Source organism: Amphichorda felina (genome assembly GCF_050947745.1).
Source record: "Amphichorda felina strain 45539 chromosome Unknown scaffold_8, whole genome shotgun sequence".
Classification (NCBI taxonomy): domain Eukaryota; kingdom Fungi; phylum Ascomycota; class Sordariomycetes; order Hypocreales; family Bionectriaceae; genus Amphichorda; species Amphichorda felina.
The window spans coordinates 462,722-474,826 of record NW_028145042.1 but is presented as its reverse complement, the minus strand read 5'-3'; the positions used below and the strand labels follow the sequence as shown (position 1 = coordinate 474,826).

Genomic DNA, 12,105 nt, shown 5'->3' with positions numbered 1-12,105 from the left:
GCACTGAGATCCCTCCTCAGGATAGCCTCAAGCTTGCCAAGTAAAGGATTAAGGCAATCTATTACCTACAAGATTTGGCGTTCTTTCCGAGTGGCCCAGCTGTTAGCTGGAGAAGCGTCGCTTGCTAACTTGAAGACTCTCCCAAAGCTTTCCATCAGCCTGGTTCGCAGGCTTGGGATGCCCTCAGTCACTCTGTCACGCTAAATGGCGCAACCCTCCAACTTTTCTTGGGCGGCTCGTTTCCAATGATCGCGTGCCACGTGTGGCACCATGGGACCAAACAGCACCGAGAGATGAAGGCTGGGCCGCGGCATGTTGTGCTGTGCAAGGCAAGGAGTAAGGCGAGTAAATGTGGCGGGCTGCTGCGGGGATGTCCGCATTATTCGGCTGCCTTACGAGCCCTTATGTACCTACATAAGGGGGCAGAGGCAAACTTCGGTTGGATATTCCCCGTGTAGAATATATCGTTTCCTGTGTTAAACCCGCCAAAGGAAAGTTCCTAGCAGCTATTCGCTTGTATTCACGATGGGTTCTATCCCATCCCCCCTAGATGACTTCCCAGATTCTATGGCTGGTGACATGGCCTGGCATGGGAAGCAATACAGACATTCCCCCGAGACATACATTGAGCTTCTTGACGCCTCCGAGCTTGACAGTGTCAGAAGCGCAATATCCCATTTCAAAGGTAGCAAAGCAAATTCCTAGACACACGACTTCCTTCATCATGCTAACTTATCCAAGCACTCAACCTACCTCGCGGTGCGTTAAACCGGGAGACCTTTCCCTTGCCCGACTCGTTATCTGCCAGGCTGAGGCTCATGAACGAAACCTTGAACTACGGCCGCGGCTTCGTTGTAGTTCGTGGGATCGACCCTTCTTCTTTCACAGATGAAGAACATGTTCTCTTGTTTGTTGGCCTTTGTGCTCACATTGCTGGTCAACGAGCTCCTTTTATTGGTACTGCTGCCATCCCCTATGGGTTCGGGGTAGCATTGCTAACGGCTTGCTAAGACCACATACGATACGAAAAGAAGGATGAGATGAACGGTGAGGTTCTCACCGACGCGGAGCGTGCCGAAGCCAAGGTTAGTCAAAAACTCAATTGTAGCACGCTATTGACAAAGAAATGGCTGAGATTTCTTTTTTTTTTTCATAGGAGTTCCATAGTGATGTAGATTCTGGTCCACTTCTTGCGCTTTTCTTAGCGAATCAAACAAGAAAGGGTGGCAGATTGTATCTTTCAAGCTTCTGGAGCATCTACAACTCGCTTTTTAGATCGGATCCTTCCTCTCTTATCGAACTCAGCAAGAAATGGAAATGGGAGAAGCCAAACCGGGACCCGGATGGTGACAAACTCGTCAGCTACCGCCCACTTGTCGCTTTTGAATCCGGCAGGCCCCAGATCAACTACGCAAGGGGATTTATTGCCCTCGACAGCAAGGCCTCCAGTAAAGATCAAATGGCTTCCGCCGCCAAGATTAGAGCTCTCAAGGCTCTCAGGGATAGTGCATGGGAGCACGGCTTCCAACTGGATACACAATCGGGAGATATCTTGCTCATCAACAACCTTTCCATCATGCATGCTAGATCCGCCTTCTCGGAAGATGCGGCAGAATCAGTATCTCGTCATGTTATGCGCCTCTGGCTAAAGGATGAGACCTCCAGTTGGCCTATTGCAGAAGACTTCGGATACCTAAATCAGGAAGAATACAAAACTCGCGCAGAGGACCAGACTCTATATACCGTGGGGGAGTGGGAATCTATGCCAAGATCTGGACGCCTCCAGAAGGTAGGGATCTTGTTGAGTCATGATTAGGAGGAGTCCAATTATTGTTTTTTACCATTACAGTACTTGATGGCCCCCGATACTCGATCCCTCCGGAGGGTGTACTACCGCTGCTGGCCCCGTGTTTCTGAGACCGTGATCGATCGTGTTCATCGCATTGGATGGGTCAAGGTGGAAGATCACCCCCAATGTACGTATGATAAGGGGTTATGTCTATAACTCCTGGAGGCCCGGGGTGTCTCGACTGTCCTGTATAATAGGGAGCATACCAATCAAGAGGATCAATAGTCGAGTTTACTTCAAACTAATGGCAACATACCACTGCAATTCGCCACCTACTATAGTGGCAATTGCCTAAAGGCTCCCTGTTTACGTACTAGAGTAGTACTATTGTTAGCTTGCCCGGCGTACGCATATTGATGGTCCATGTTCATGGAGGCTGGACCTTGTGGAGAGGCAAATATTAAACCTGAAAGGGTCTCCAGTCCCTCTACCCTTTGCAACAGACCTCCAGGTACTTTGCTGATACTCCATGTATGTGCCCAGATATATCCGAACGTCATCGGTTTGAGTAGCTTATTTCTTTCAAGGCCCTCCCTTTTTGTGTGAACCTCATCATTCTCGCAAGACACACACCCCGCGACCATGTCCCCGAGTCCGGCCATTGAGAGCCACTCCAACAACCAAAAATCTTTAGTAAAAAACCTCTTACAGGAGGTTCTCGGTCAAATTCGCGACGGAAAGCTAGACCTCTCAGACAAAGAGCAACTCGAAGACTTCCGCAATGGCTTACCCTTTATCCTCCCAACCAAAGCGTTTCCCCTGCCTCTCATCTCCAACATAGGCGCGCGCCGAAGAGTCGTCAAGAGAGGGTGATCTACCGAGCACGCATAATCCCCATAGCGGAGCTCGGGTACACAGTATTAGTAACGTTTAGAATAATGGTACAGCTGACATAGCAAAAGACAAAAGAGCCTAAAGACAGCCGTTAAAAGCATGTGCTGATCAACGTAAAGTTAGCGGCTTAGCGTTGTCCCAATGTCAAGCACTTGAGAAAGGCATAATTCTCATGAAATCATATTATTAGGGGAACGGGAGAAAATCTGGCGAAAAGAAAAGGAGAAGATCGGATATAGCTAAAGGTTTAATCAGTATCGTATACCCTGTCAGGATTCCCATGCGTACATGTACCATTGGCTTCCATCGGATAAGTAACCTAACCTACACAATCTTACGCTTCACTGTACTGCACGTCGGAAACCTACAGGATGGTAGGTTTTAATTCTACGTAATGGCTTTCAGTGGGCGCAAGGCGGACTGGGACTGTGCTGTGACTACGATGCACACCCGCACAGCCACGCACTAGTTACATGAGGCCCCCAAGGCCGTATCTGGACACTTAAATCAGGCTGCCTTCCTCTGCCAGCACATTTGCAGCCGCTGGCCTCTGCAAAACCTATCCGTGGATCATCACGCTTCGGCGCCATCTCCAATACGGTAATGAAGCTAGCTCTTACGTTCGGCAGCCTGGGGGACATTATCCAGCTCTCCCAGCTCGCCATCCAGCTCGGCCGCGCCGTCGGCGTAGGTTGCGAGGCTGGGGCGGGCACGAGCGCCAAGGAATACCAGCAGGTCCGCGACGACCTCGATGTCCTCGTGCGCATGTTGATGCAGGTACGTTCTCCCTTGTCTCGAAGCCGGTCCTTCTCTGCTGATGATTGCGTTGTAGGTCGTTGCGACGTATCAGCAACACGAGCTCTCGCCGTCCCTACAAGTCCTCGACGATATCTCCAGATTGGTCGTCGATGAGTGCACGGCACATATCCAGGAAGCCCTCGAACACTTCCGCTTGCGGTACGGAAACAGTCTTGGTGTGGGAGGGTCCGGGAAGAAGATTCAAGATATTGCAAAGCGCATCGAATGGAGCATGCGAGAGCCGCAGAAGCTTGGGGTGCTCCGGAATAAGCTACACGAAGGGACCCAGAAACTCTCACTGCTGATGAGCCTGACCGCCTAGTAAGGAGCCCTTTTAATTCCATGCCCGCTCGTTCACCCTACATTACCCGCAGGTTCACAAGCTAACCCGGTGCCACGCAAGCAAATCCGCACGGGTTGATAATGCCACCATGTTGGCTCGAATCGCCGAGGTTGAACAATTGGTATCACAGGCACAAATCCGCCAAGAAGAAACGCTCCAGTCCCTACGGACGCAGAAGATTGAGAACGAAGAACGCGCAGACAGGCAAATGAAAAAGCTCGGCCTAATCAAGCAGAAGCTCGCGACACAGGAGACAGAAAATTCTAATACTCTAGGGGTGGCCAGGGATGCGCTACAGGGCATCACCGAGGTTCAGAACCTACTAGTACAGGTCTCCCAGAACGTCATCAATCTTCAGGTCGCAGCCTCGAATTCCACATTCCTCCGCCCTCTAGATCCCACCAGAGGGGCGCCAGTCGTTCTTGAGGATTCTCTAGGACGACGGTTTGAAATCCCGGCTCAGTGGATAGATTCTCTTGAATGGCATGTGAGTATGTTCTCCAACCCTTTGAACGAGGGTATTTTAGTTTTTGTCTAACGCCGACAATGGTCCAGGTGCTACATGGCTTGCTTACCGGCTGCTTCAAAGGCCAGAAGGGCCATGATATGGTTCAAAGGCAAGATTACGCCCTAGAAGAGGGCGCCACTGGCCGAGATCTCAACAAAGACCTGCCATTATATCGTTGCTTGCGAAGAGGCATGAAGGTCTATATGAGCATGATCTTTCAAAGCACTGAAGTAGTTGTCGGTGCTTGTCCTCGGTGTCACACAGTGGCAGAATCACCACGAGATGTGAATATCCAATGGTATGTAACCCAAATCTTTCCCTGGGCACCTCGAAAGTATGTACTAACCGTTACTAGTAAAATGGAGGACTGCGGCATGTGGTTCCGTGTGCAGAAGCAGGTTATCGAGACACCGCACATGGACCCTGCCAGCCGAGGAGGTGACGATAGGCCTGATGAGACTCACGTTAGACAAGACACGACGGCCGTGGCGAGCATACCTGTCACACCAGGCGACTTCCAACGTGTGCGACTTCAAAAATTGGAATTTGCTGAATCGTCAGAAGTCTCGATTCCACAATTGCAGGTCCCGCCTCCTGGTCAAATCCCTCAACCAACACCGCAGAGACAGGGCATCTCCTTCTTTGACTACGACGCTGATGTATCTGACTACCCCTTGTCGTACAGCAGCAAATTCTACCTACATTCTCGTTCAGCAACATCGACAGATTTGGCTGCCATGGCTAAGAGGAATATGCTCTGCTGGGAGTGCTGCGAGTGTCTCATGAGTAGTCTATGTGTAGCTACCGACCTACACTGTCCCAATAACACTTGTGGCTCTCATAGGCGTTGTCGACGCAGTTCATTATTCTTGTTCCTGCGGTTAGCTGGACAGGGTTACAGAGATTATGTTAATAATATGAGGGCTACATAGGATATCAAATAGATTCGATCTTTAGAGGATACTCACCTTGTATAATACTAATTACAGTGAGATATACATAAACTTCCGCTACCACACCGATTCTCTACCCCAAGGCCCGCGAGAAGACATACATTAACGCCACATAAGCAGCGTCTTCCTCTTCCGCCGACGTCAGAATGCCGTATACGAGACTACTGTACAGAGTTCTACTTTGGAGGATGTTAAGAGGCAGGTGAACTAGATTCTCGGCGGGCCATCAAAGGGCAGTCCACGCCCTGTACACAACGTACTAGCTTTCGACTCGCCGGCCCCATCATCCCACAAGCCAGCCCCAGTTGGGAGACTCGATCCTCTCAGACTCGAAACACTTTATTAACACGCAAAAAGAATTAACTGGCTGGTGTACCGGAGCCGCCCAGCCTGCCTGCTCCAACGAACATGTACCGTCTAATCGAAAACCCCGGCGTCGTCTCCAATCTCGAATTCGAAGGCGGGCTGGTCCCTGACCTCGTCCGGCATCTCGGGCCAGTGGTCGTCCCCCTCAAACATGGCCAGGCGCATGCCCTGGACGAAGAACCTGGCGCGGAAGGCGTGGAAGCTGGTCATGGCCGGCTGGTCGATGCGCCAGCGCAGGGCTATCCAGCCGCTGGCCGGCAGCTCGTGCATGACGGCCAGGGGCGGATCCTCGAGGTTGATGGCGGCGCCGCTCCTATGGGCGTCGGCGACGTCCTCCCACTCGAAGGCGCCGTCGCCGGAGCCCAGCTGGAAGAGGGCATCGTTGTGCTTGTTCAGCGGGATTATGGCGGGGAGGTCGTTCTCGACGATCATGTCCACGACACTGCCCAGGGGTAGCCCTGTGGCCACGGGCATCGGGTGTGTCCAATTCTGACGGGGCCCTCCGATGGACAGAGGTTCGCGGAACGCACGCCAGAGCTGCCAAGCTGCTCCGTTGAGGCTGCAGTTGGTGATGTAGGGGTTCCGAGAGTCAGGGACGCCCGAGGCCCGGAGGTGCATTGTCACGTCGGCTTCCCCGAGTTTCCCCTGCGGAGGGGCAAGTGGGGGGAAGGGCTGGAGGCGGGACTTGTCGAGGAGCGCGACATTCACGTCCTTGAGCGTGCCGTCGAGGTTAAGCTGCGACTTGTTCTCGGATGGGCGCGGCATGGGCTCCCCGTGCTTGCGGTCCATGTCCCTGTGCTATGTGCGAGGCATACCGAGTCAGCACATCAATTCATGTTCATCAAGGTGGGAGGGACTCTAAGGGAGTGTTATTAACATACTGGATAGCGCAGAATGGCGTAGGTCTGGATGAACTGCAGACGGCTTAGGGCGTAGGCACGGATGGCGTAGTCGGTGGCCTCCTTGTCCAGCTTGACGGCCACGGTTATGCGCTCGCCGTTGGTCAGGGTGAGGGCCTGGACCTTGACAGGCTTGACGAAGCCGCCGTCGTTGGCGACAACCCACATGTCGTGGTCGTCAATGGAGATGCGGTACGGGTGCTCGAAGCCGGGATTGACCAGGTTGAGCATGAGCCAGCGTCTGCCCCGGGTCTCAACGACCTGTTTTTGCTGGCTATCAGCTCTCCATTCATGTTTCTTCCAGTGCTTTACTTTATGTGCCACGTTACCTCGTAGTCGGCCTGCGAGGGCGTGCAGGTCGGATAGGCGACGGCGCCCGAGGCCTGGAGGACGCAGCCGTGCTCATCCACGGGGTTGCCGTCGATCTCGGCGAGGTCATCAGGCTTGCAGTGGACGCGACCCTTGCCTGTGCGATGCGTACCAGACGGCATATCAGCGGGTGGCCTGCTGGATCCAGAGGTAGTCACATGCACTCACCGTTGACCAGAATGGACTGGAAGCAGTATGGGTCGTAGCCCTCGGCCTGCAGCTGGGATAGGATCTGGTCGGTGGGCTTGTGCTGCCAGTTGTAGAACATGAGATGCTCGGCCGTCTGCTCGGAGGCGAGCATGTCCTGCCTGTCGCCCTCATCATCCGACACGAGGTGGTACGGGCGCCGGCGGTCGGCGGCTGGGCGGATCCACAGGGCGCCGTACGCACCGTCGGTGCTGATGGTGGTGGTGTGATCAAAGAAGTACTTGAGGCCCCAGTTGCCCGCTGTCTTGATGATGCTGGTGCGGTTTGCCCGTGGGAGCAGCGGCCGCATGGTGATACCGGCGGAACCGTCGTGCCATGTCTCGCCGTCTGCATGGTGAATTCCGTGCCTGCGATGAGCATCCGACATATAAGTCAGCCTCACTTGGCATAACTCGGGACTTGAAGTGGCCAGCAGGGGCTCTCACCACAGCATAGATATTGGCACCGCCGCCTCGTTCTGCAGCGTAATCTCCATGATATCGCCCTCGACCGCCTCGAAGACGGGGTTCGCCGGCGAAGCGCCGTTGCCGACCAACATGGTCCGCCACTTGCCGCCATCTTGACTGCCAGGTCAGCGCTGATCGCTACAGCAGTTGTGCGGGCAGACATAGTCAGGTACTGTAGTCAGGTTTGGTCACTTACCCGGGTTGCGCCAGGCGGCCGCGACTGTCAAGTGATACTTGAGAGTCCGCGGTGATATACCGCCGCCATCCTGGCCATTGGCATCAACGGGTCCAACGCCATGGAGTCCGAATCCGATGGTATCCAACCATGCGTCGAGCTGCTGGTTCCAGACCAGGTACGATGCGCACGAGGCCAGGAGCGCAGTCAGCGTAACGAGGCTCAGCGTCTTCCACCCGTTCCATCGCTGGACCCAAGGGCGGGCGGAGTGGGATGGGCGAGGAAGCTTCTCTTCTTCCATTGTCGGTCAATATCCTCTGCTGGCAAGGATGAGATAGTCGTGTATGTGCTGGACTGCTGGTACGGTACGCCGCCCACCGCGAGCGAATCTCTTATAACCAGACGTCAAGGATGCGACGGCCCGGGAGCGGTTTCAACGCTGCCCAATCATCCCCCCAGGCAGTCTTCCGCCCAAGTCGGTGGCCCTCTCCTTGAGTCTCTTCATGTTGCCTCCGGCATACCCCACTATGTGATCGGGGGCCCCGCGCAGTAGTGTACGGTGGAGTGGACCCGTGAGGGTATCGTAGTATCCGCACCGCTTAAACGCCGTGTGGAGTAACGGTATGTCCAAGACATTGTCTTAGAAGTAGTGGTGCTAGCGCCACGCAGTATCAGCAACTAGTCCGAGAGTCGAAGCTCACAACTACCTTAGTACATCAATGATTAGTAGCCATAGTGGATTCGCAGCATACGAGCACAACTGCCGAAGGATTAATGGGAGCCTCTCGACAGGTTCAACAAGCTTGAGCACTCCGCCGCCCTACATACCTACTGCCTTTAGTAGTTAGTTCCTTGCTCCGACGAATTTCGGCTCGGTCCCGGAGCAACCGCTACAAGATTGTGATAATAACAGGCATGTACCAACTACTAGTATGTATAATCACAAGTAAGTAGTAACCTGCATTCAAGTTAAGTGTCTATCAGCCCTAGTGCAGACATGTCTACTTCCTTATCACATCGGTTCCCTTGGCAAGATACCCAATTGCACGTCTGCCCTCCTCTACTAGTCCACATCGTAAGTGGGACTACACTACCCCTGCGAGCGTTGGTACTAAGGTTGCTGGGGGGCGATAGTCACTCCCGAAGTAGACCTAGCGGGAGGAGGGGCAGTTGAGGACTCGCTCCCTCGGTCAAGTTGACGGAGTTGCCGTCTCTATTTATGCTATGAACATAAACCTCAGGCTGTTGGCAGCTGAAGGGTGCAGCGGGAACACGAACTACTGAGGTAGTGCTCTTAAAGGCATCCCGAAGCCTGCATCGGTCCTTGAACCCCTCGCCCATCTCAGTCTCCGTCCGGGTCTGCTATACCAGACGAGTACTCCTACCACTCGCGTTCTGTATCATATCCGATTCATCGCCATCAATGATGAAGCCAGGGCGCCAACTCATCACCGCGGCCGCGGCCCTGGCCTGTGCCGCCTCCGCCAGCGCCGGGCAGGTCCGCGAGTACAACTTTACCCTCTCCAGCGCGCACATGTCTAAAGACGGCCATCCCCGGTCCTACCTAACCATCAACGGAGACACTCCCGGTCCCGTCATTGAGGGCGACGAGGGCGACACCATCCGCATCCACGTCGAGAACAGGCTGCTGACCGAGACGGCAATCCACTGGCACGGCATATACCAGGACGGGAGCTTCTGGAACGATGGAGTGCCCGGAGTCACCCAGTGGCCCATCGAGGCACGCGGATCCTACACCTACGAGTTCACCTTTGGCGGCAACCAGACGGGCGCCTACTTCTATCACGGCCATTTCGGCCCCGTCTTCGCCGACGGCCACCGCGGAGCCATCTGGATCCGCCCGTCCAGGGACCGCCCGAGGCCGTACAGCCTCATCTCCCCAGACGCCCACCTCGTCGAGGCCATGCAGCGCGCCGAGGACAGTCCGCACCACCTTATGACATCCGACTGGTACCTCGAGACCCTCGACGCCCTGATCCTCATGTTCCGCGACACCGGCGTCACCCCCAACTGTGCCGTATCGGTCCTGACTAACAACAGGGGCCGTACCACCTGCCTCTCCCCCGAGGAGCTGCGCGAGCACGGAGGCGAGGGGCGTGATAGTATGGGCTGCCTGTCCTCCTTCACCAGCTCCCCGTACGTCAACTCGGAGCCTTGCCGGGACACCTTTACCGACTATGAGGTTGTCGAGGCGCGCGACGGCGACGAGTACGTCTTTGTCAACTTTATCCACACCGGTGTCCACCATGAGCTGCGCGTGTCGGTGGATGAGCATGACATGTGGGTTGTCGCCGTGGATGGGGACTTTGTTGTCCCCAGAAAGGTTAATGTGAGGCTCCTCCTCCACCACCCCTTCCTTCTCCTTTACTTCCAACAGGGGGTTAAACCGTTAAACAGGCTTTCGACCTCAACATGGGAGAGCGCATCAGTATCCTCGTCCCGCTGACGCAGACACCCGGAGAATACGCCATCCGCATGTCGTCCGTCTCCCCCGAGCAGGTTATCCAGGGCCACTCCATCCTGCGGTACGCCGGGGTCCAGGAGAACCGGGTCGATGGCATCATGGTGCTCCCCAAGAGCAGGCCCTCCATAGACCTCGTGGGCAACATGCTCGGCGACGGCAGCCTCCGTGTCCTAGACCCGATCAAGGAGATCACCCCGTTCCCGGCCCGGCCCCCGCCACCCACCTCCGACCACACGGTCCGCTTCGTCGCCAACCGCACCGAGGCCAGCACCTGGGTCCTCGCGTCGGCGCCGCACCAGGGCTTTCGGCAGCAGATGCCCCCCTCGCTGTGGAACGAAGGCTCCCGCGACGAGACCACGACGGGCGGCTACAGGAACGGCTCGACCGTCGACATCATCATCGAGAACGGCGCGCCCGGCATGCACCCGTTCCACAAGCACAACCACAAGGTGTGGTTCATCGGCTCCGGCTCCGGCGGCTTCCGCTGGCCAGACGTCGCGACTGCCCTGCTCGAGGCCCCCGACAGCTTCAACCTGGTCGACCCGCCCCTCCGCGACGGCTTCAAGCTCGAGGGGGAGCCCGGCTCGTGGATCGTGCTGAGGTACACCATAAGCTTCCCGGCCATGAGTATGCTACACTGCCACCGGATCCCGCATTTTGCTGTAAGCCCCTACTGCTCTCTCTCTCTCTATCTCCTATCGGACCGACCACCTGCTGACATGATCATTTTCTTCGACCACGCCAGGCCGGCCAGCAGATTGTGCTTCTAGAGGGCCAGGAGGAGCTAGGCGAGGTTCCGGAGCATGTCAAGCACATGACGCATGCTGATTTTGTTCCTCCAGTCCGATACGGGCCCCTCGATTAATCATTAATGAGGGAGAACTGGGGGAGTGAATCACATATGTTAGGGATAGGCATGTTATTAACCTTTTGAGAGATGCCAGTCGTCTGTCGTGACAAGACGTCAACTGGCGCCGTCGCACGTCGCTCTCTGGTGCTCTGACTACCTTACCTTGAACCCTCAATGTAAATTCAGCCCCGTCTTGCTAGTTGTGCGTCATGCTGCGCAGAACACCCCATGAGGAGTCGAATCGATAATATCGTCTGTGCTCTATCGCTGTCTCTAATAACAGGCCGTGAGAGCGCGATAATAGCTTATTGCCAGCGGACCCGATGTGTTGAACGTCAGGTGTCCTGACTTAAGGGGGCAGGCAGCCTGTCCGCATTGATCGTTCGTGGCGTACGAAGATGTTTGGGGTGACCGGTGACGCACAGTTATCATTCTTTTGCACGGAAAAGTGGGGGAGAGTCGACTGCATCGGGAGAGATTTACGTTGGAGGCGCAAAGATGCACTTGGTATGCCTTATTTTTGTGGAGTGCACGAGGAGAGGAGAGGATCCAAGTGTGTTTCTGTGCCGTTGTTTAGGGGAAGCCCCAGGGAGCTTGCCTGGTGGGGCGGAAAAGGAGAGTCTTCTCCGAATGTTAGATCGGGGTCGAGATTGTCAGCTAGCCAGAAAGAGACAGAGGCGGGCAGCGGGTGCCAGGCTGAGGCCGGGACGTGTCAGCCAGAGTCTGTCGGTACTTCTGGAAGTGGTACGTCCTCAGACCCCAGGAGTGTTAGGCTTCGTCGTGACCAGCTATTTACAACGGATAATGATTTGTCAGGGATGGCAGGGTATCCTGACGGTAGTGTTGAAGCTCCTGCTATCGGTAGCACAGAGATATTCGGGAGCTTTATCTAGATGTACTGATACGGGAGATGGGAACAGATACGCCGCTGACGGCGTTTGGTTGGGATATCAGCTTTGGGCTAAGTGTCGATATGGGTGGTATCAACCAGACAGGAGTAGAGGCTGTCCTGTAAACAAAGCA

The 12,105-nt window shown here is 55.2% G+C and overlaps 3 protein-coding genes across 3 annotated transcripts; 2 read left to right on the top strand and 1 right to left on the bottom strand.

The window, feature by feature from the left end:
* Window positions 1–3,286: 3,286 nt before the first annotated feature.
* On the top strand, window positions 3,287–4,458 carry ACO1O0_007825 (uncharacterized protein; the record flags this gene model as incomplete). The annotated part of the gene is made up of 4 exons (XM_083197192.1): window positions 3,287–3,460; window positions 3,516–3,802; window positions 3,885–4,268; window positions 4,380–4,458. 4 exons carry the CDS (start codon window positions 3,287–3,289, stop codon window positions 4,456–4,458), a joined length of 924 nt encoding a protein of 307 aa, XP_083046660.1.
* Window positions 4,459–5,702: 1,244 nt separating this feature from the next.
* Window positions 5,703–8,048, bottom strand: ACO1O0_007824 (Cupredoxin; the record flags this gene model as incomplete). The annotated part of the gene is made up of 6 exons (XM_083197191.1): window positions 5,703–6,449; window positions 6,533–6,811; window positions 6,880–7,016; window positions 7,088–7,473; window positions 7,552–7,684; window positions 7,769–8,048. The coding sequence occupies 6 exons, from the start codon at window positions 8,046–8,048 to the stop codon at window positions 5,703–5,705; spliced, it is 1,962 nt and encodes a 653-aa protein (XP_083046659.1).
* A 1,122-nt stretch (window positions 8,049–9,170) lies between these two features.
* ACO1O0_007823 (multicopper oxidase-domain-containing protein) lies at window positions 9,171–11,097 on the top strand (the record flags this gene model as incomplete). Its single annotated transcript, XM_083197190.1, has 3 exons — window positions 9,171–10,097; window positions 10,166–10,894; window positions 10,978–11,097. 3 exons carry the CDS (start codon window positions 9,171–9,173, stop codon window positions 11,095–11,097), a joined length of 1,776 nt encoding a protein of 591 aa, XP_083046658.1.
* Between the last annotated feature and the right edge of the window lie 1,008 nt (window positions 11,098–12,105).